The sequence below is a fragment of the Aedes aegypti genome, chromosome 2 (genome assembly GCF_002204515.2).
Source record: "Aedes aegypti strain LVP_AGWG chromosome 2, AaegL5.0 Primary Assembly, whole genome shotgun sequence".
In the NCBI taxonomy this organism is placed as follows: Eukaryota; Metazoa; Arthropoda; class Insecta; order Diptera; family Culicidae; genus Aedes; species Aedes aegypti.
This window is the reverse complement of record NC_035108.1, coordinates 151,420,176-151,445,341: the sequence shown is the minus strand read 5'-3', so window position 1 is coordinate 151,445,341 and position 25,166 is coordinate 151,420,176. Positions and strand designations below refer to the sequence as shown.

The window sequence follows — 25,166 nt, the reverse complement described above, 5'->3', positions numbered from 1 at the left end:
AACTGAATCATGCAGAGTTGGTGAGTTTCTACCACCTTCATACGGTCTTCGATGGGCAAGGACTTGAACTTGTTACAGACCTTGATTCGATGCCTGATGCTCTGGCAGACATAGCCTGGTTTTTCGTCTTCTTCGCCTTCTGGTCGAATTTCCACGGTTCGACAGAAACATGAGCATTCATCACCACCATCTCCTTTCTCTGCTTTTCATGCCCACCAGAATGAGCACCGTCAAAATCAGTAAAGCGGGCTACGTCACTTGCGGCCGACGTGATAGCGCTCATATATTCTCAAAACGTCCCCAAATCGACTCGTCCTAAGTTCTTTTTATACAAAGCCCAATCCAAACGAATGTGTGGGGGCAACTTATCCACCAGCTCCTGCAGCAGAGTTGGATGAGTTGGATTGGTGAGGTCAGCTTGTTTATTGACAGCCTTGAGGTAGCCAACCAGATTCTGGACAACGAGTCCGAAATTAACCAACTCCGAACAGTCTCTAACGCTTTGCCTTTAAGGCATTTATGTAGCCTCATCAAGTTCTCGGACTGAGAATAGCCACACATAGCAGTGGAATTGCGGTAACTACTCACAAAAAAGAGGCCATTCCTCGGGACTACCGGAAAATACTAAACTTCCTGCCTGGCGGACAATTGTTGCTGAAATTGTCCCCACATTGCCTGTTGGGATTGCATCTGTTGTAGCTGGGTAACATACGGCTCTGCTCTTTGTTGTAGCGATATCTCCGACTCGTGCGAATGCTGTGTTTGTGGGGTAAACGATACTGATTCTCGCAATACAGATGGAATTGCGATTGTTTCTTTAATTCATCGCACATCGCCGCTTGTTGGCATGCGAGTGTATGTGGGTGCTGCTGGAACGATGTCTGAGAGAACGACGCTTGAGATGTTGGTGGTAGTTGCATGCTCGATATCTGCTCGTTGGATTGGATTGATGGGTTGATCGACGACTGCGATATCGGCGGTGGCTGCGAAGGCGGCGGCACCTAGGTGCGGGGGGCTTGTGGTTGTTTTGTTGTAGAAAGCAACTGACTCGTCTCTGCACGCTGTCCAACGCTCGAGGTGGTGATTCTCTTATTGTTGGTAGGGAATCACGTGATTGATCAGCTGTTGGCCTTGATATTGGCTCTGCAAACAAAAATGTTGGTAGATGCGGCCGTGGAACCAATTTCGGTCGTATGAATAGAGGCTGCATTGGTTGTACATACCATCATCGACTGCGTATACACTGATTGTGTTAAAACTGGTTGTATACGTCTGGATGAAGGATGTGCTTCTCCCTCACTCACTCCAACAATCAACGGATTCGATGGGACTTTGTGAACTGTTCCAGTGTACTTCGCAACCATTCCTCCAACGGACACATTGACCTCGATGCAAACCGAAATCTTCGACGTTCTCAACACCTCCGACCGCTTCATCGACATCCTGGATCCATTCCTGAACCTGACAATTTCGGCTCAATCGACTACGACGATTACTTTGACTGCTAGATTCTCCATCGTCCGCCTCAGCGATCAACAGTGCATATTTCTCGTCGAGATACCTCTTATCTAGCGCAGCTTTCGCTGCCAGGGCCTTTTCTTAACGAATCCGGCCCTGCTCCTGCTGTTCAAGGATCAGTTTCTCCTGAGCTTTTTTCTCCTCTTCAAGTCGCATGAGTTGCAACTGAACCCGTGTTGAACGAGATGTGCTGCTAGTCCTTCCCAAAATCGAGGCTTCGCTGATAGTCACCACCAAAACGCAATCTTTGCATTTCCACTTTCTGTTGAGACTCTCAGTTACCCCTGCACACGTACGATGGTACCAACGACGACATCGATCGCAAGCTACCATATTTGCTACGTGGTTCGAGATTTTGCATTTCTCGCAAATGCACTGAGGCCCTTCAGCACTGGCTTTCGCCGCAGCCCGGGTGGTAGTGGGAATCATGGATTCGTCCTTTGCGTTATCTCTACGAACCAATCGGTGTTGACTCAGCAGCACAGGCTCAACGAGTTGAAATCTTTAAAGAATGTTGGCGCGGCGGAAGACGTAGAATAAACGAGTCACAGTATTTTTAGCAAAAGGCCTCTGCACTGTTTTGATTTTGTATGGGGTTTTGACGTTTACTGGCCTTGCTGTTTACTTATTTTATATAAGAGTGAAAGATAGAGAATGATTTTTGTGCAGAGCCCCATAGCGCTTTAAAGCTAAAAAATAAATTTTGATTTCGTGTACCAAACTATAAATCATGTTCAACAGTACTCACATATCAGTAACTCTAGTTTCACGACGTCTATGTCCTTGATACCGTCCTGTGATTTATCTAGTCGGTATACCTGTTTGAGTCGATTTTTGTGTCTTAGTCTTAAGTCAAACGTTAGAATGTAAGTTTACTTACAGTTTCGTATGTTAAGATATAGTTTAAGATGTAATTCAATTGTAATTCATCATAGTTAGATTATGTATAGAAATAATGCATGAGTTCTAACCTAAAAATAGGAATAGTTTAGTAATTTTAATGTTTGTTTCGTATAAACATCAATTTTGCATGTAAACTCACAAGCACTACTCAAAAGGTCGAAAGACAAAACGTCGAAAGGACAAAAGGTCGAAAGACAAGAGGTCGGAAGGACAAAAAGTCGAAAGTGATTTGCTTGGTGGGAAATTTTTCCTTCTTTGAAAAAAGATTTTCGACCTTTTGTTCCTTCATTTTTGTTCTTTGACCTTTTGTCCTTTCGACCTTTTGTCTTTCGACCTTCTGTCCTTTCGACCTTTTGTCATAGATTCAGATCCGCAGCATCCCTGTGGAGCATTTTGCTGAAGCGTGAGCGGCCGTAACGTCTCCCGCAACAAAAGATATCTTACAATTTGATCCTGACTCTTAATCCTTCTGGAAATTATTTAAAATTTTAGAACGATCTAACGATTGAAACTCAACACAAGAGTTACATATTTGTCAGAAGCACATAAATGTACTGACGAGCCTCTAACCAAACCGTCTCTCAGCTAGAGTTACTGTGCACGTGCTGTAGCCTTAGGTGCAGGAGCCTCATTGCTTGCAAGCACACGGGAGCGCTGTACATTGTGAGACCTTTTTTGGTGCGCCTCATTTTTCTTGAGATGTGTCTCACTGCGGTCTCATGCGCTCCGTCACATGTGCTGTTTATAATTTAGCGCAATAATTGAAGTGATTACAAAAGTTTTCAATGAGGATCGAAATTGTAACTCTTGGATCGCGAGTCTTCGACCATATCATGTAGGTCACCTAGACACCTGCATAATAAAGCGAAAATACTTGTAGAGGCTTTTCGTTTCTAAGCAGTTGTTACACAACTTGGATACCGATGGCGAGCCGTAGCGCCGAACAGCGCATGAGACGAGTCTCCCCGAGAGCACATCACCTAGCGCGCGCTTTTAGAATTTTCGTGAGCCTCCGTCTAGCGCAGCACACTAGGATTCCGATGAGCCGAGAGACGGTTTGGTTGGAGGCTCGTCAGTACATTTATGTGCTCCTGAGAAATATGTAACTCTACTCTCAGCTCATCGGAATCCTAGTGTGCTGCGCTAAACGGAGGCTCACGAAAATTCTGAAAGCGCGCGCTAGGTGATGTGCTCTCGGGGAGACTCGTCTCATGCGCTACTCGGCGATACGGCTCGCCGTCGGTATCCAAGTTGTGAAACAACTGCTTAGTAACGATGAGCCTCTACAACTAGTTTCGTCTCATTATGCAGGTGTCTAGATGGCTTACATGATATGGTTGAAGACTCGCGATCCAAGAGTTACAATTTCGATCCTCGTTGAAATCTTTTGTAATCACATCAATTATTGCGCTGAATTTTAAACAGCACATGTGATGGAGCACATGAGACCGCAGTGAGACACATCTCCAGAAAAATGAGGCGCACCAAAAAAAATCTCACATTACACGGTTCGAACAAACAAGTCTTTGGTTCCATATCTGATGGTCGTAGCAAAATGTCACTGCTGATGTTGCTGTTATTAAAGTATATTATTATAAACGATTTCCATCAACTAAACTTTCTTTATTTTCAGATATGAATTGAAAATATTTCTCAAGAATATATAAGTCATCTTTCCAGGAGTATTTTCGAGGAATTCTCCCATCATAAGATGAATACAAATCCTTCCAAAGATCCATGCAAGAATGTACTGGATTGTTTTTAGGAATCACCCAATAGAAATACAAGGATAAGACTTCATCGGAAACTCAAGAACTTCACGATTCATAGAAATTCCTTGAGGACATCGTCAATGTTGCAACATATCCTCCCATTACCGTATACAGATTGCTTACTCAATTTTATCAGCGTTTCCAGGTTTTACTGGGGAATTTACATATTTATGACAATCTTTCAGGAATTCAGGAATCGTTTCTTCAGAAATTACTCATTAAACATTTTTCGTATATTTTTTAATTTTTCTAGCTTTTACTTTAAGATTTTGTTCTACGATTATTTTAATACCTTTATCAGGCTTCTGTTCAAAAATGTAATTTGTATTTGGAATAGAGAATCAATATTGCTGATATAGATTTTTTTTTATGATATTATGAAGAAAACTTCCTTGAAGCACTTCTTCATAAGTTTGAAAAAGTATTTGTTCTGATTCAAAAATAATACTCTATAAATTTTTCAATATATATTTCCCCGGAAAAAAACAACAATTTTTTCGTGGAAACCTATGGGGAATTCTTCGTTTCATTAGTACTTCCAGGAATTCTTTCACCACTTTCTCAACAAATAATTCTATACAATCTTTGAAGATTTTAAACAGTTTCTCGAGTTTCCTCAAGCAATGTTTCCTGGCACATAAAAGATGAATTTTTCCAATCCTAATAATTATTAGATGTTTTTTTGTTTTAAATTCCTAGATGAATAAATCAGAGTTGGAGAAGTCTTTTAGGAAGGACCCATAATAAATTTCTGGAGTTATCCTCCTAGATTTTGTTTGAGAAAATACAAAGAAAAAATCTGTTAGAACTCCTGAAACTCGTAGATGAATACTATACTGCCGTGAATCGCAAGTCAGTCCCATCTGTAAAAAGTAGGCATTGAAAAAAATGGCTGTGAAGTTTCTGAACTCGTTTTCCATACGAATATTAAAACAATTTTAGAGAATTTGAACTTGTTCAAATCTTGATGAAACTTTCACAATTTGCTTATCACTACGATATCCTTCCGAGAAAATTAAAAAAGATGATCAAAAGACGGTTCATTTTTGGGTTACACGGTGCGAAAATCTGTGGTGGGACTGATATGCGGTTACTTTTCGTTATGGGACTATTTGACTTGCTGTTTATTCGTAATTTTTCCGAACAAATCATATTATCTCATTAGTGCAGCTGAAAGAGCATTGAAAGATATGTTGAAAACTGAACTCAACTCAATTTTGACGATAATGCAGATGGGACTGACTTGCGATTCACGGCAGTATAAGAAATTAAAAGAAAATGTCCTGGTGGGATTCGTCGTGAATTACCTGAAAACTACCAGCAATCATCAAGATTGTTTTTATATTTTATTTTCCTTGATTGTTTTTAATTTTGAGTTAAATCTAATGAAATCTGAGAAAAATATGCTGAATGGCTTCTTGCAGTTATACCGGAAAAAAATCCAAAGGAAATTTTAAGAAATTTCCTTAAAAATCTTTTCCTTAAAAATCTGCTTAAGAAGGAATATTAAAAAGTATGTTTGAAGGAAGCCAGTAATTACTTACTGGAAACTTTCATATTTTTATGTAAATGAATTATACAATCAACTACTAGAACAGATTATAATTATCAAGAAAATCCCCAAATAATTTCATATCTGAACAATTTGAAGTTCTTAGTTTTTTTTTTTTTTTTGAATGTTTTCGTTAAAAATGTCTACAGGTTTTTTTTTTCAAAAACTATTTCAGACATTGCTTTAGATTTTCTTCCAGAATTGTTTCCAGAAATTTCCTAATGGTTTCCTCTACACATATGTACCTTCAAATTTTCATTAGGGTACTTCAACAAACATTAAGATTGTTTATATTTTTTTTAATGGGCGCACTGGTACCTGAAATTTATTTTAGAGGGAACTGGTAGTTATCATATTCAAAAAAATTCATACGCAATGATACGACGGATCAAGTTTCATGATTATTTATTCAAATGTACAAAAGGATCAAGAGTGGTCCTCTTACAACAGTTAGATTTAGCCGGAATACTCCGCAACCGGTTTCTATAAGGTGTGACCATTTTCAAACCGTCTTATACTGAAATAAAACGATAGCTCAAAATTCATGATATTTTATACAGATTTAAAAAGACGCCATGGCAAATATCACACATACATTTTTTATATCAGGATACCCGGAATTGTTTTCAAAACAGCCAAATTATTTAATTTTGATTATAAAATCAATTGGTATCATTCCATGAATCATAATTCATAAATTTTACTTAAAGTAAAAAGATATTTTAACTCTACTTTTTTTCAAAAACTCAACCACAACTGCAGTTTTGGGTTTGGGTCAGCTAGGGCTCAAAGAAAACCTTCTGGGATTCCTCCAGGAATGCCTTCAAGGATTTCGAATTGCTCAGAGCTTTCTACAGAGATGTGTCAAACGATTACTCCACAAATTCCTTCAGAGATTTATTCATAGATATAACCAGGGATTCCTCCCAGACTATCATCAGGAATTTCTACAACAATTTCTCTAGCGATTCTTCTAAAAAAAAAAAAACTTTCGATCGCAACCGCATTTCAATATCAGTTTCGATAGGGCCCTATTCGTTTACTCCAGAGATGTCTGCATGGATTCCATCTGCAATTTATCGAAATTTCAACAGGAATATTTCCAGAGATTCCTCTATTTAAATTTCTCCAGAGATTACTTCACAAAAATCTCTACGTAGGATCCTCCAAAAAATGTTCAAAGGATATTTTAGGAATCCCTCCAGAGAATCCTGCAATTGGCTTCTTCAATGAAAACTTACAGGGATTTGCTATTTGTTCTGGAAAAAATTCCCTAGGAAAAATGCAGGTACAGGTATGTTCCGTTTTTATCAACACGATAGGCAATTTTCAGTTGACAAAAACGGAACCGTGACAAAAGCGGAATAATTTTCTTGGACAAAATATTTTACAAATTTTGTAATAAAACTGCAGTTTTGTGATGATAATAGATAATTTCATAATATAAATGCAAAGTATTGATGTTTTGGAGCTTTGGTTAGCATTAAAATTGTTCAGTCAAATAATTCCGTAATAAATTTGATTGCAGACTCCATTCAATCAATACGATGATGCGATAAATCGTTAATAGTTTAAGTTAAGGGATTTTTGCAGAAAAATATAGACACAGCATTCTTCAGCAAAACATCTACAGTAATTATTCAAGGCAATTTCCCCAGGGATTTCTACAAAGATGAGTCTAGATATGTCTCCAAGGACTTCTTCTGCAATTTATCCAGGCAATGCTTCCGAGATTTTCCGAGATTCAGGAATTTCTCTAGAGATTACTTTTGGAAAAAATTTCTGGCTTTTCAGTCTATTTTAAGAATTTAAAACAACTGTTTGGTTTCTTTCTCCAACGTTTTGGTCCTTATTGGACCTTTATCAAGGACTCGAAGTTTTATGTTGTTTTTCGTCTCCAGAGATTACTCCAGAAAACCCTTTTTATGGTTTCTCCACAAGTTGTTCTAAGGGTTTTTTCTTTCTAGAATTTCTCTAGAGATTTTTCCTGGTATTCCTTCAAAAATTCCGGCAATAAATTCTCCTTGGATTTTTCCAGAGATTTGACCAAATATTTTCAAAGAATTTCCTCTAGGAATTCCTCCATAAAATACTACAGGGATTTCTTAATATTTTTGCTACAGGTTCCTGGATTTTTTCCAAGTATTTCTGTAGGAATTTATCTACGGATTTCTCCAATCTTCATGGAAGTAGTTTCTGGAAAAATGCTTGAAGGAAACCCTGGAAAAATTTTTGGGATTATTTCCGAAGAAATTCCTGGAGGAATTCACGTTGGAATTTCTGGAAGAATTTCTAGAGGAATTCTCGGAAAGATCCACGATGTGGTAGAATCTTTGAATATATACGATTTGGTAGGTTCTTTGAATATATACGATGAGGTGTAGTTTGATAAAAAAAAATTAAACAAGAAAATTGTGCTTATTCTATGTACCGGGTAAGGGAAGTCGAATTGACTGAGGTGACGAAAGTCGGCTTGCTTCCATTTAAGAGGAAAATAACCATCATTGTTTTACAAATTTTCAAAACCAGTTTTTTTGCTCAAAGCCGAAAGCATTGAACTTGCTATCTATAATGCAGTGATAGATTTTCATGAGGATATCTTAAAGTTTGAACAAAAAACTGGGTTTTCATTTTTGATGATTGAATGATCGATTCTTGAGCCTTAAAATCAGCTTATCTCGACTCGCAGAACAAGCCTGGATGAAAAGCAGCATGACACATCAAAAACGCAAGAGGTTGATTAATATGTTGGTAAAATAAGGTCCATGAAATTAAAAAAAAAATCGCTAACTGCGTATAGATTGTAGGTAAAATGGTTGATTTTTGAATTCTTCAATCCCTTTGTGTATTAGTGGCAAACTGCTAATCTCGAAGATAATCGGATCAAATGTTATACCTTATTTCCATACTATTTAGATACAACTACTTGTTCTGTCCATATGCTTTCTGTTGCAATTAAACATTTTCGACCAAACGTCATTCGACTAAATGTCGTTCGATCAAATGTCATAGATTCAAAATTACATTTTTGTTTCGTACATCTTCAAGGGCACGTTTCACCGCTTACATCATGTGTCATTCAGTAATAACGAGAATTTCATCCACGATAATTTTCTTTATTTTTAAGAGTGTGGTGTTTCTATATCTAATATGTAATAACACCTACCCCTATTTTATTTTACGAAATTGTAGTAAAAACTTTTTTATTAGAATACCCTCCTACGCGTGGTGACTGTTGTACCCTAAGTTGTACCTTACCATTCAAGAAATTTAGAGTTCTAGCTAGAAAGTGGAATACTTTTGTTGTAGTCTACTTCATAATCCAAGGGGTAATAATTCATCAATCACCTACAAACAGTTTGTAGAAAGATTGTTAGATATAGATATTATAATAATAGGGCCTTGATTATTAGTATTATGTATATTATATGAGTATTATTTATAGGTATTGCACTGAACAGCTCGAAGATTTATTTTTAAAAACTCGTTTAGTTCCTTACAAATAAGTTATCAAAATTCTCTTGTATTGTTTCGATTGTAAATAAATGAAAAGCAACACTTGACAAGTGCTACTAATAAAAATTATCAAAATTACAAGTATTTCAGTACCAATTATTGCGGAAACTCTTTCTGAAATTCTTTACCACAAGAGTATCTATTCCACCAAACACTTTAAAAACTTTTTTAAACCTAATGCATTAAAGAAGTCGTGAGATTTCTTCAGGAATATCTCCAAAGGTTTCTTCATAAATTACTCCAGTGATTCGAATATTTTTTCTAGAGGTTCCTCTAGACGGGAATTGCCTCAAGAGTCCATCCAGGTATTTTTTAAGGAAATAATCCAGATTTATCTCCAAAAAATCTTTAAAAATTATCAAATATCTAGGAGAATTCCCTAAATAAATTCTTGAGGTTATTTCTGATGCAATAAATGGAAGAATTCATGGGGAAACCTCCGGAGGAATTTCTAGAGGAATTCTTGGAGGAATCCTCGGAAAAATGGATATTCAGAACAATTCTCTCGAAAGATTTCTGGGTGAATCCCTAAAGGAATAGGTACCTCGATAATCCTTGGAGTAATTCTTCTGTGACAATTCATGAAGAAAAATATTGAGAAATTCGTTAAGTAATTACTTGCATAATCGTTGGAGAAATCCTGGCATAAATTTCTGGAACAATGCTTGGAACAATCCCTGCATGAATTCATGAAGAAATCTACGGATTTATTCATGGAGTAATTTCGAGAGTACTATTTTCTAGAGGTTCCTCTAGACGGGAATTGCCTCAAGAGTCCATCCAGGTATTTTTTAGGAAATTATCCAGATTTGTCTCCAAAAAATCTTTAAAAAATATCAAATATCTGGGAGAAATCCCTAGATAAATTCTTGAGGTTATTTCTGATGCAATAAATGGAAGAATTCATGGGGACACCTCCGGAGGAATTTCTAGAGGAATTCTTGGAGAAATCCTCGGAATAATGGATATTCAGAACAATTCTCTCGAAAGATTTCTGGGTGAATCCCTAAAGGAATAGGTACCTCGATAATCCTTGGAGTAATTCTTCTGTGACAATTCATGAAGAAAAATATTGAGAAATTCGTTAAGTAATTACTTGCATAATCGTTGGAGAAATCCTGGCTTAAATTTCTGGAACAATGTTTGGAACAATCCCTGCATGAATTCATGAAGAAATCTACGGAATTATTCATGGAGTAATTTCGAGAGTGCTACCTAGGAACCTCCCTGCAAGTAGCCCTGGAGGAATTTCTAGAGAAATATCTTTTATAATCCTAAGAAGCTGTAGGAATTGCTGGAGAAATGTGTTGTGGCAACTTTGCAAGAATCTCTACAGAGATTTTTCAAGAGGAATCTTTCGAGTAATCTCCAGAAAAAAACTAGAGATATCTGAAAAATCCTTGGAAAAAATCTATGGGGGAATCTCTGTACCAGCTGCTGAAGAAATTCTTGGATGAATCTCAATAAAAATATTGTCGGAGCAATCTATAGCGGAATCGATGGATTAATTCCTGCAGGAGCTCCTCCTCGCTAGAGAACCATTGGAATAATTCTTGGTGAAATCCAGGAGGAACTCCTAATAGAATTCCTTGAGGAATTGTTTAACGTACTCCTGGAGCCACATCTGAGCCGGTCTGAATAAATCGGGCTGCAAATGAAAGTTCTTCTTGAAGGAATCTCTGCAAAATTCCCTGGAAAAAACGCTGTATGTCTGTCGAGATTATCTTGGAGGAATTTCAGGTAGAATCCCTGGAGAAATGTTCGAAACAAATCGTGGAGAAATCTTTGAAGTCTGCTTTCCGACACCAATGTTATTATTTATCAATCTATGGCGAAAGAATAATTCCCACTAAACAACTAAGCATTGCACGCACTGTGTAATCACAGCTTAAGGCTACAGCACGTGCACAGTAACTCTACTCAACACACAAGTTTCTCATCGGACTTAATCGTTAAAAAACAATCATACGTACCATTATCCAAAATAGAATAACTCGCGACAAACTGCATCCCCAGCAAATTGTACAGATTGAAGTCTTCCGATGTAATGTGCACTGTCAAAGCGTATCCGTTGCTAACAATGGCCGATGGAGTTTTACTTCCACACCCGGTATACCTTATCGGTGCATAAATGTCTTCACCATCGTGCACCGTCAAATTGGCCAAACAAGCACCTTCCACTTCAACTATGTTCATGTGCATCACTTGTAGAGTTATGTGTCTCATCGGTTGATCTGCCACCAAAATCCATGTGCAATTTTCCGATTTGATTCGGAACGTGTTTTCCAAGGAAATTATCCCGTTTTGCGTTACGTTCAATCTGCCTCCACAGTTCTGATATTAAAAATAAATGTAAGTTACTGAATAAAGCCAAGAAAAAAAATATAACTTACAATCGAGTAATTGGCTCTAAAACCTTTCGCTTCGAATGCTGCATCGGATGTGAATGTGACCAGCAGTTTATTACTTAGAGATACCACGGACGTAACATTGGTCTCACTATCGCAAACCTTCATGAGAAGCTTTTTTTCGTCACGAGCCATACCATCATACACCTGCAGATAATCCTGCGTACAATTTGGGCTTTTCACAATACCGATGTCCTCCAGGTTGAACTGCAGCGTGTAAGCTGGTTCAGTTTGAATTATCCATTCGCAGGACTGATTGCCAGGATAGTTTTTCGGATAGTTGGGAGAATACAAGAACCCTTGATGAGCTGTCAGGAGTCCACCGCATTCTGTAAGGATAATAACTTTGTAAGTAAACTATGTTTTACGTGACTCAGTCTTAAAACACTTACTAGCTGCAACAGTTTTGTAATATGCAGTAAAACCTTTATATGTGTAAGTTTGGTCACTGAAAAACTTAACATACAATTTGTGGCCTGCACTTGTTAGTTTGACCGGTTCTTTCTGAGTGTGACAGAAGGTACTAATTACTTGACTGAAATCTTCGCTATTTGAAATCGATAGCCCATCGTATCGGCAGTTACTCGATGATTCCATATTAAAATTAGAAACCGTCAGTTCTATCACACTTCCTGGAGACACAGAAATTGTCCAGAGACAATGCGTGTTAATGGGATACTCATTCGGGTAATTTGGAGTGTTGAACGATCCAAAAGGCCTTGTCAGAGCACCTCCGCAACCATTCAGTTGCCATTCAAGCCGGAACCCAAAGCTCTCGCCGCTAGTATCCGACTTGAAACCAATTTGGACAGTCGATCCTTTTGATGTCATTTTGGCGGGCATATGATTGCAATACTTTTTCGGAACATTCTGCTCATCATCTGGTTCACTGATTTCTAAATAATCAAAATGACAAACGTGAGTCTTATCACTGTTGAAGATCATGCCATTTTCCAATTCAAAATGAGAGAATTCAATATCGATCTTATTTCCGAGTGGAACGGATATGGTCCAAAGGCACTCTGACCCGCCCGGGTATTTTTCAGGGAAATTGGGAGACTCAATAACTCCGCCGAATCCAGTGATGTTTCGTTTGCAGAGAATGTTGTATTTCAGGTGGAAGCCTCTGCCTTGATTAGTGTCATCACTTCTCATTTTTATGAAAGCATGATTGTCCTCGGTGTTGAGTTGAATCGGATCGGTGTCGACTGTACAGAATTTGCCCAAACTTTTGCCAGCTACATCTCGACCATCGAATACTTCCAGATGATCATACCGACAGTTGGGTACACTTTCCATGTCGATGTCTATGAATACTATATGAATCGCAGATCCAGCACTGACTGTTATTCGCCAACCACATTGTGCGTTGTTACCATAGGATTCGGGATAGTTAGGAGATATTATCGATCCTCTTGGTGAAGTGAGCACACCACCACATCCTGTAGATGTACCATCCCACTCAATGTAAAATCCTCCATAATTACGTGACGCGTCTGAATAAAACTTCAAGTACATCCTGTTGCTGAAAGAGATTGTTCCGTTGAAGTCATCTGTTCCGCAAAACTTTCCTATCAATGGTGCACTGGATGTTCCTCCGTTACGAATTTCTAACCCGTCAAAACGACATGCAGTATGCTTCTCCATGGTAAAATTTTTCACATTCAGCTCAATTTGCTGACCAATTGGTACTGTGATCACCCATTCACATATCTTGTTGGCCGGGTAATCTTGGGGATAATTGGGCGATTTGATAACGCCAGTTGACGTGAAGAAATTTCCATCACATACTGTAAAAAAGATCTAATATCAAATGAAAAAGAAACATTTAATCAATTCAAAACTTACACTTTGATACATCCCGGAATAAAAACGACAAGCTGAACCCATCCTTTGAACTGGAGCTATCACTCTTGAAAATAATCGTAACAATGTTTCCTGAGCTTGTCAGAGCTGGTGGTTTTGTCATTCCACAATACCTTCCCACAAGCGGCTTCGAGACTGACGAGTTGTCGTAAATTTCCACATAGTCATACACACAGTTACTACTCTTCTCCAACTCAAAACTATTCCACGTCAACTGGATGGCATGCGTCTTAGGAGCAACAATGACCCACCGACATTCAGCATCCGGTATGTAGCTCTCCTGATCCGCCAATGTCGGCGGCCTTATCGTAACGTCCTCCGAAGTAATCACCCCTCCACAAGTCACGTTGATGAACGTGAAGTTGGCCCGGAATCCTTTGCCTCCAATAGAAGCGTCCGATACAAACCGCATCAACATCGCATTCAATGACGAAATGGCAGTTGGGGGGATTTTAGCACTACAGTAACGTCCTATGAAGGAAGTGTTAGTAGCCTCAATACCGTCGTATATCTCAACGAAATCCAAATCACAGTTTGGATAAGAATTTCCCTCAACATCAAAGTCCTGGAAATCCAACATGATTGCCTTTCCAAGCGGGGCTTGGATTACGTAGTCACATCTTTGATTCAGGCCATACGTTTTCGGATACCCTGGGCTAGTTATCTCGACGCTCGGATCTGTATAGACTCCCCCACACAATAGCTTATAGTTGAGCGAGAAACCACCTTGTGAATGTGACCAATCCGTATGGAATTTTATCAACAAATTATTTGAACTAGTACGGAAAGGTAATGGTGAACGCTCTCCGCAATACTTGCCAAGAGATGGATCATCCACAGTTCTCCCATCAAACATTTCCACGTAGTCGAATTTGCATGTTTCGCTGCTCTCTAATTGGAACCTGTTGAACTGAACATTGATGCGGCTTCCCTCTGGAAGGTTGATCAGATATTCACAGATCAAATTATTTGGGTACTTGTTATCCTCATAACGCCTTGGCGAACTGATTTCGCCTTCTGTCTTTGTGAAAACACCGCCACATCCCGGAATACCTTCGATGACGGAAAAGCTTATCTGGAACCCGGAATCAGTGCCATCCTCATCAGAGTGGAAATACACCGTTGCTTCATTACCTGGTGTGACCAACGGTTCTGGATGTGAGGTATTGCAATACTTCTTCAGCACAGGCGCTTCTTCCTGTAAACCATCACTGATTTGGACAAAGTCATACTCGCATGAGTCATGGGCTTCCAACTGCATCGTGAAGAAATGGAACTGTAATCGTTTGCCAGCCGGTGCACTCAAATACCACTTGCAATCCCGATTAGGTGGATATTTCCCGGGTGAACCAGGAGACGCTATTACTCCGTGACTTTTTACTGACAGCTCCCCGCCGCATATAGGATCAATGCTATCCCAATGCAAAGAAAACCCATCATGAGCTGTACTGTTATCCGATCGGAACCAGAGATACAAGAAGTTATGGGTAGACATGATATTTCCTCCTTTCGGTAAAGTGTTACCACAGAATCTACCGATGTTATGCGCAGCTGATGTTTTTCCATCGTGAATCTAAGGAGTTCCAACAAAAAAATTTATTGATAGATACCAACGAGTTAAAAGCATTACTTACTTGAAGCCAATCGTATTTGCATTCCCTATTCTGCAGAGGGTTTTCCAAGTTAAACTTCGTGAACGTAACGTTCAGCACCTTGGTGTGATTGGTCAATATTAACCATGCACATCTTGCATTATGATTGTAAGTACCGTTGCCAACCGGGTATGTTAAGTCACCAGTTAAGGAATCCAGAACACCTCCGCAAGACCGTTGTACACTCTGGCAGCGCATTCCCGTGTAACCTGGCGGACAGCTGCACACGTATCGATCGATGAAAGGCGTACAGGTTCCTCCGTGTTGACAGGGATTGATAGCGCATGGAGATATTAGCCTGGCACAGTTCGGTAGTGCAGTACCTGGCGGGCAAGCACAGGTGTAGTTATTTCCATTTGCAGTGCAGGTGCCTCCGTTCTGTAAATGAAAAAATATTTAGTAAAACTCGGAGATAAAATCTAGTTTGAGAATCTGTAAATATATGAGTTTGAGCTTGATTGGCCGCCCGCGGTCACTATTCCAGTATCGTCTGATCAGCTGCACAGACACCTTCAGTGTGTAAGTGCTGATGATCTTCATTGTTTTAGCAACAATGGCACCTGCCACGTCAGAAGGCACACTAATGATGAGAAAGAAGGGAATTTAAATCAGGCCAACAGTAAACCGGATGTACCCCTGCATCCACGCCAGTTCAACCGGGATATTTTTTGGATATTTTTTTTGGGTAGGGATATTTTTTGGCAAACAGACTTGATCTTTGTTAGTTGACTGCCTTTGTATCAGGCGTAAAAGAAGCGTGCTATAACGATGGAAAAATGGAAGCGTAGGGAAACGGTTTTTTGCCCGTCTCTGGTTTTATTGATTCATATGAACGAAAAGATTATCAGGTATCAGAAGGCCGGCTCCAAAGGCACGTTCCCCACTAGTTGGGAGATTTGTGCCATCGCCATATTTGAGCCTATTTCATCATCTACCCGATGAGAGATACGACCTACTTTGACAGATTTGTTAAATACTTCGCTACTCAGTAATGCACAATTTTGTTTAAAGACACCACTCCAAACTATTCCAATATTGCTTTTGCTGAGTTGCCGCCCAAGAGTTTATCTGAAGCTTCACCCAGCACTTCGAAATTGAAATAGCCGGCTCAGGGTCAATGAAGTCATGCGATGCTCCATCGCGAGCTAGCTCATCAGCCAATTCATTTCCAGCGATGGAAGAATGGACAGGTACCCATACAAGGTTTACAGAGTTGACTGAATTCAGTTCCTCAATTTGAGTTCTACATGCGATAACAAGCTTCGACCTTGAGTTGACCGAAGCAAGAGCTTTTATAGCAGCCTGACTATCTGAACAGAAGTATATAACTTTACCTTTACACCCCACACATAAGAGCAAATATTTCCGCCTGAAAGACGGTGCGGTTTCTACTAAGTGAGTGAACTGATTCAGCCTTAGCTTACGAGAATATACACCTGCACCAGCTCAACCTTCATGATTCAAAACTATATTGTTTGATATACTTCTTTCCAAATAGCCAGACGTCCATTCCTCCCGTGAAAGGAATTGTGTGGTAAATGTCCTGTAAGCAAAGTTACAAGCAATTGTGAGACCACTTGGAGCAAGGACCATTTTGTCCCAATTCACCAAAAGTGGAAACAACGAAGTGTGTGTAGATCTACGATTCACTGGATTTTTCTCTAGTAGATTCAGTACTCATAAACGATATAGGCAAGAAAATGTTTCTTGTTTAAGATGAATGTGTAGTGGCGCAACGTTGAAAAGGACCCCGACCACTGCTGTGGGAGTTGTAGAGAACGCACCAGACATCGCCATCAAGCATATCCTTTGGAGATGGTCCAATTTTGATTGGATTGTTCTCACTTGGCCCTTTTGTCACCACACAAGACATCCATATGCCAAAATTGGTCGAACAACTGTTGTGTAAATCCATTTCCCAAGTTTTACCAAAGGTTCGTCGGCATTGACCGAAGGCCATGCAAGCTTTTTTGACTCTGACATCAATGTGAAGTGTCCAAGAAAGTTTGGAATCTAGAACGACTCCGACATACTTTACCTGACATTAATCTCAGTGCCAAAAAGACGTAAATGTCGAATTCCATTGTGGTTTCGTCTTACCGTAAAAAGAACAATAGATGTTTTACTCGGGTTAACCGAAAGGCCATATTGGCGACACCAACTCTCGACTACCTGAAGAGCACTTTGCATCAGGTCGAATAGGGTGCTTATGCACATACCAACTATCAAAGCTAGATAGTCGTCGGCAAATCCATAAGTTGGAAAACCACTTTTATTGAGTTGCCTCAAAAGCGTATCTGCTACGAGATTCCATAATAGTGGTGGCAAGACTCCTCCTTGGGGGTATCCGCAAACATTCAAATTTCGAATCGCTGCTTGACGCAATTTCGAGAAGAGGTGTTGGTTTTTGAGCTATGGATGAATCCAATTGGTAATCATTGGAGGTAGCCCATGGTTTCGTGTGACTTCCAATATGGCATCGAAAGACACGTTATCAAAGGCACCCTCAATATTCAAGAAAACATCCAAGCAACTGAGCGAATGCTTTCTCGATATCGTATACAACTTTGCGTAAAAGAATCACAGTGGAATTTCCAGATTGATAAGCATGTTGATTCACATAAAAAGGCATGTTTGCCAAATAAACATGACGGATGTAATGATCGATAATGCGTTCCAGACATTTCAGAAAAAAAGGTCAGACTGATTGGTTTAAAACTCTTCGCTTCTTCATACGACGCACGTCCTCCTTTCGGGATAAACTTTACAGTAATATCACGCCAGGATCTGGGAATATACCCGGAAGCAAAACTGCTTACAAGTAGGTTTTTCAAAACATGTTTGATAAACTCGAATTCCTTTTGGAGCAGAGCAGGATAAATCCCATCCGCTCCTGGAGATTTGAAAGGAGCAAAACTATTAAGTGCCCATTGAATCGATTCAGTAGATACGATACTGCGAGCCGAGGCCAGAGACTCGTAACTAAATGAAAAGACATTTGGTTCTTCCGTAGATGGTATGCCCACACATAGCCGGGGAAGTGTGTGTTGAATAAACATTCTAAAACTTCTTCATCAGAAGAAGTAAAACCTCCATTAGGTAAGCAAATTTGGTTCACTTGGAAATCCTTAGTTTTTGCAAGGATGTTCTTCAGCCGACTGACTTCACTCAAACTGGAAACATTTGCACAAAGGTTTTTACAGCCATATCGTTCAGCAGAACGAAGAGCCTTCTTGTAAGCCTTGCGAGCCGACTTGAACGACTCTGATCCAGCTGAACGGCGGCGGTTCCAACTCCTTCTACATTGTTTCCTGAGTTTAGTCAGATCGGAATTCCACCATGGGGTCCCTCTTGTAGAGTCTTCAAAGACCACAGAGGACATGCTTCTTCAAAAGCTTCCATAATGTAGGATGTTGTAGTATCAACGGCATCATCCAAATCACTTGGATTTTAAATGGACGGAGAATATTCATGAAATTTGGTCGCAACCAATTCAATATAGAATTCCCAGTTTGTTGATCGGGGATTTCTAAAACGCAAAGTCTGCGCAATTAAATTTGAGTGTTCAACAAAGATGTAGCGATGATCAGATAATGATTCCTCATCTGATACAAGCCAATTCGTCAATTCGTGACTGATTCTATTCGAGCAGAGCTTTATGCCTAACACTTCTTCTCTAGTAGATACCATGAAGGTTGGGCGATTACCTATGTTAAGTAATCCAAGATCTGTACTACTTAAGTATTCCATCAGGCTGAAGCCTTTCGAATTGATATCTGAGCTGAACCAGATGATGTGATGAGCATGGCATCACTGCCCACAATCAGCGGAAGGCCTTTTGTTACGCAGTGTACGATAACTCATTTGAAATCACCCGTTGGGGATGGTTCATCATGTGGTAAATATACCAAACAATAGCCGTACCGTAAAACGGGGTAACTTTGATAGTTTTTTTTGAAGAAAACTTCAATATTTATGCATGCTGTTTCAAAGAATTACAATTTATATTTTAAAAACAAGTACTGACATCCTAGCTATCGATTGCACTTGATAGATTGCCAAAAGGTTTATTCTGAATAGATATATTATTTTTCATATAATCGAAAGTCGGTTTTCTGTTTTGGGGTAACTTTGATAATAGAGTATAAATCGAACAAGATTGAATGAATTACGGAACATTTATAGGGCGTTGCATACCTCTAGGCGTTTAACGTTATATGGAAATTTCTGACTTAGATTACAAAAATGGTCCCAGTTTGTAAAAATGGGTTTCGCTAAGAGATTTGAGACCGAATTCATGTTTTACTATAACTAGGCTATCATGGGTAAGTGACGAACTCATTATGACTCCATCAAATAGTGGTCGTAGAACAGATTGTTTGTAAGCGTTGCAAAAATGCTAAAATCTTGTAAATTTTTAATATTTGCATAAAAATTCTCAAATGCACTTTATTTCAACGAAAACAGCTTTGACATGAAGTGTCATATTAATACTCTTTACTTTTGCATTCGTTTTTCTTAACTAATTGACAGAAACTTCGTTATTTCGTTTGGTATGTTGGGGGTCTCGCACTATCAAAGTTACCCGCATTATCAAAGTTACCCCGTTTTACGGTATTTCCTATTAAGGCCACCAACAGAAACATCGATTGTGATAGCACATACATCTCTGGTAGTTAACTCAGAAATGAGTGTATCAACGATTGCGTTATTAACGAGCACACACACGCGGGCATGGAGCGCGAGTTTGCCATTTCAAGTTTGCTGAAAGTAGCAAAAACTGGGACCACAAGGTTAACTAGATAAAAGTACCCCTTACGAAAGGTTCTTGAACTAGCGCCACTTGAGCTGTACCATTTTTATGCTGAAGATTGATCTGAGCTATCCTAACCGTAGCTTCTATCCAAACTAGGTAGGATTAAACTTTTTGCAATCTCAGCACGAAAAAGACCAGCAGCGAAAAAAACAGATTGGTATCTATTGAGAGTCGCCCAAGGCAAGAAAGCACAGAATACACTGTGTAAACGCAAAATGTGAAATCATATAGGTGATAAATTAAATTAAATAGCAACATATTCATATTCCCCCCTTATTTAGCCTCAGATGAGAGACTAAAGAAGGGCAGCCGATTATCTCGGAGAAACACAAGGTCACCTGCGCCATTGCTCCGGGTAGCACAAGAAGGGCACAAAACTGCAGAGGGCGCCCTGGTACTCCACAGGCTCCGTTAGCGGTTAGGTTTTATTTAGACCCCCCAAACCATTCATTACTAGGCACGACACGGTACATCACACCATAAATTAGGTGTCACCTGTGAGGTGAACTTTTACCACCGGAACAGGCAGTGCGTAGTGTTAATTCTTGACCAATTGAAACAACCGCTACCGACACTACGCGGCTATCTAGGCTACTCGGGAAAAGAAGGTTAATATTGATGACGTGTCCAAGCAGCAGACTTTGGTTCGAATCGCACCGTACGATGAGAGTATCTTGGTACCTGTTACACTATATTTAAAAATGGTCAATCGACAAAGAAAAATCCTTGCTGTAACAATGCCAGCTTTTCAGCTTCTCACGCGCTCTTTCAAAGTTATTAGCTGAGAGTTAGCTTCGTCAATTAATCATTTTTGCATAAGTATGTCGAGTTGCAAGCACAAACATACTCTATGCCCTCGATCGTTGGATTTGAATCTGTCACCCTCAACGTGATCTTACGGACGCATTGCCAATTATACTACAGCTACGCTACGGTAAACTGAAGAATTTGGTTAATGACCTTTGTAGCATCCCCAAGCCCCACAATCTTTCTAGTCCAATATACCACACTTATCCCTCACCATATCTCTATCTGCCGGCATTGAATGCAGTTGTGTGAGAAAACGCAACACTATTGTACCTATATCCCCTAGACCTATTCATATTTTCAGTCCCCAGTCAACCAATACTTTGATTTTTCATTGCGAAATGAACTTCTGGCCAAAATTTCACTCAATTTAGAGTAAATTTAGTTGTGCTTCAAATCAATTATGTGTTTTTGGGCTATTTTCAAGCTTTAAAAAATCATAACTACCGAACGAAGCATCAAAATTTATCGAAAATACTTCTACATAGTAGTTTATCCAATTCTACGAACTTTTGCCGAACACAATTTTATGATTGGAGCAAGTTTTAACATAGTTTGGTTGAGGTTTGTATCTCGAGGTTCTTGAAAATCTCTTTTTTCGGGAATTGTTTTCACTGAACAGCATGCCTGCATGAAAATTTCGGATTTTTAATTTTCAGACATGATGACAATGCATATCTAAAAGTCAATCCCGTTCAAAGTAACCATTTATCTTACGAAAATAAATTGTAAAAAATAGGTAATTTTGAAGCACATTTGTAAATCCACTGTGGGTGAGCCAAGAGCACCACCGTGAGCTTCAATGAATACAAAAAATGAACACGTTAGCACTGCCTTTTCTCAGTCGATGATGATGGTTGTTTTCAAATCGTTCTAAATGATCAGTGAAATGCGGTCAAAACAATCATCACTCGGAAAGAAAAAGCAATGCTAACTTGTTCAATTCATTCGTTTCCGATACATGTGTCATGCATGATTTAACTATCATCAGGTTGCGATGCGGTGCTCGATCTTTGGGCATTTATTGTAATTTATTGCCTTTAGCAACATGTAATCTGTTGATGGTCAATGAATTCATAAATGTATTATGTTTGATTCCCGTTGACTAGGGCCTGAAAAAATAATACCAATGCATGTTTTATATACCATGTATATTGAGAAAACTGTAATTTCTGGGTACAGCGGAGTAGAAATTTGTATCAAACAATGTTAAAACTCAATTTAATCTTGTTGGCGTGTTCGACAAACTTTAACAGAATAGAATTAGCTTTCAAATAGTGTTAATAGCAAGTGGTTTTGATTTTCCACATGCTAGTTATGATTTTTCAAACCTTGAAATAAGCCCAAAAACACATTTTCAACTTGAAGCATACTGAAATCTTTATCAAATGAGCTGAAAATTTGACCAGACATTGTTCTTAGCATGAGAATTCCGAATACTGCTTGACCGGTAGATTTCCAGACATTTTTTTAAATATGAACAGGTCTATTATCCCCACATGAACGCACGGGTGGTCGATTCGGCTGAGGAATAGGAATAGAGATATGGTGTGGTATATTGAACTAGAAAGATTGTGGGACGCGGTACCTTCCGAGGTACGAGCAACCTTAGGGAAGATCGGGTAATCAATCCCGGTGGGAGCTTTGGACGTATGCTGACAGGGAACCGGGGGTTTGCTTCTGCAAACCTGGAGCGTCTGTACTCCATGATAGGAGTTTCTTCCAACAGCGTCTGTTCCTAATGTCAGAGGCGGCTGATCATTGTCCGAGTGCTTTAAAGTGAAGATGAATCGAAGCCAAACCTCAAATTTTCAAGAGCACAAATCTGGAGATCCTAACATCCGTTTGAGCTGAAAACTCAATCGATTGGTCACAAGCTGAAGGTAACCAATCGATTAAGTTTTCAGCTCAAACGGATATTCGGTTCTCCAGATTTGTGCGCTTGAAGATTTGAGGTTTGGCTTCGATTCATCTTCACCTTAAGCTAAATTTTTCAATATGGCTGTCCGTACATTTAGGGCTAATGGTCCTCTGGAAACCTAGGGGGTTGGTGTCAGGCCCTGCAAGCCAGTCGTAAAAAATCAAGCAACGCATGTTGCAAGTTGAGGATCAAAGGCCGGTTCTTCAACAACAGCATAATAAATGTGCACAGCCCTCACTACGGAAGCACTGATGATGATAAAGACGGTTTAAGCGCGCACCTCTAACGCTAGTATGACAGCTGCCCAAGCCACGACGTCAAAATCATCATAGGAGTTCTAAGCGCTCACCTGGAGATCACCACAGCTTACAGAATGACAGATCGACCACGTTCTGATTGATGGATGGCACTTCTTTGACATTATCGACGTCAGGACCTATTGTGGTGCTAACATCGACTCTGACCACTATCTGGTGATGGTTAAATTGCGCCCTCCATCGTTAACAACGTACGGTACCGTCGACTGCCCAGGTATGACCTATAGCAGCTTAAGCAACCGGATGTCACAACTGCATACGCGCAGCACTTCGACGGAGTCGACGGAACGATTGATTCGACGAGGAATGTACGTAGATTCTGGAGGAGAAGAATGCAGCGCGGGCGGTCATGTTGCAGCAAGGGACCCGGCAGAACATGGAACGTTATAGACGAAACGGCAACAGCAAACCCGCCTCTTTCGGGAGAAGAAACGCCGCCTCCTCCCGTAGCGGTTCTGTTTCCATATCTCGTCCTGCAGCACAATGCCGTCGCGGGATGCGTTGAGCTTCGTATAGAACTTACTTGTATGTTGAGACCGGCACAGCTCTTTCATCTCCTCGCGGAGTCCTCTAGGCGGCGTTTCTTCTCCCGAAAGAGGCGGGTTTGCTGTTACCGTTTCGTCTATAACGTTCCATGTTCTGCCGGGTAGGAAGGAAGGGTTAATATGCCCCATCTGCAAGAGGGGCGAATCCTCCAAAAATGTCGTAAATACCAGGTCCCAACGCATCACCATTTCATCAATTTCAAGGCGGCATACAATAGTATCTAGTGCGTAGACGGGAACATCTTTTCCGGGAATCTCACGAGATTGATAAGAGCAACGGTGGGAGATGTGCAAAATGGTGTGAAGATTTCAGGCGAACATTCCAGTTTGTTTAAATCCCTCTGGGGTTTACGGCAAGGTGATGGGCTTTCGTGCCTGTTGTTCAATATTGCGCTAGAAAGTGTTAAAGCCTGGCTCAACAGCCGCGATACGATTGTTACGAGATCCAGTCAACTTGTTTGCTTCGCGGAAGATATGGACATTGTCGGTCGAACATGTGAAATGGTGGATAGCCTGTACACTAGCCTGGGACACGGTTATATGAAAAATTTAGATTCTGCACACTGATCTCGATAGGTATTTCTACGATGAACAACATTGCCGAAGACCGCAAAGCAATCTGATGCTTGTGAAGAAATGCATGCGCATGCACAAAACACTCATGAGGCCGGTAGTCCTCTACGGGTATGAAACTTGGACGATGCTCGAGGAGGACCTGCAAGCACTGAGAGTCTTCGAACGTTAGGTGCTCAGGACGATCGTTGGCGGTGTGCAGGAAAACGGTGTGTGGCGGCGAAGGATGAACCACGAGCTCGCCCAACTCTACGGCGAACCCAGTATCCAGAAGGTGTCCAGCTAGAAGGATACGATGGGCAGGGCATGTTGCAAGAATGCCGGACAGCGACACTGCAAAGATGGTGTTCTTGTCGGATCCGGTTGGAACAAGAAGGCGTTGAGCGCAGCGAGCTAGGTGGGCGGATCAAATACGCGTCGATTTGGCGAGCGTGGCGCAGGACCGAGGATGAAGAGATGCGGCCACAAATCGAGTATTTATTGTAGCGTGAAATTATTGATTCAATGTTATCTGTTTAGATGTTAACTAAATATATGAAATTAAATTACACAGATAACAGATACTTTCTAACAGATTTGCGAACCGGACACTATTGATCTGGATTTCATCGCTCGCCCCACAGGAGCTAGGATAAAATTCAACGGACAATACACTACTCAAAATTCGGAGGTTATGTACACTACAGACAACGTAAAGTCGTCAGCAAAGAATTGTCTAATTCAGTTCTCACAAAACTGTACTGTCGAAACTATAAAAGCAAGTTGACTTTGAACCAAATACTAATTAGATGGTTGAATATTGACGAAATAGAGAGATCATACCCAGTGAACCATCGGAATAACTCGAGACCGGAGTACCACTTCCCAAAAAAATCATTGGCCTTCAAAAAATTAGTCAACCATAGTAATCCAATAGTGCTAGAACAGTGTCAAAAGCAAATTACGAATTTATGAAGTTCATAAATTTTTTGAAAAAACAGAACATAATCTATAAATTACC

General features: G+C 40.0%; 1 protein-coding gene across 1 annotated transcript in view; it reads right to left on the bottom strand.

The window, feature by feature from the left end:
• LOC5564093 (cubilin homolog) overlaps positions 1-25,166 on the bottom strand; it is a 55,114-nt gene that overhangs the window by 16,068 nt on the left and 13,880 nt on the right. The window contains exons 5-9 of the mRNA XM_021842746.1: positions 15,170-15,565; positions 13,518-15,108; positions 12,062-13,459; positions 11,655-11,998; positions 11,235-11,595 (exon numbers count right to left, since the gene is read on the bottom strand). Coding sequence (XP_021698438.1) covers positions 11,235-11,595; positions 11,655-11,998; positions 12,062-13,459; positions 13,518-15,108; positions 15,170-15,565 — 4,090 coding nt within the window. The remainder of the gene's footprint in view (positions 1-11,234; positions 11,596-11,654; positions 11,999-12,061; positions 13,460-13,517; positions 15,109-15,169; positions 15,566-25,166) is intronic.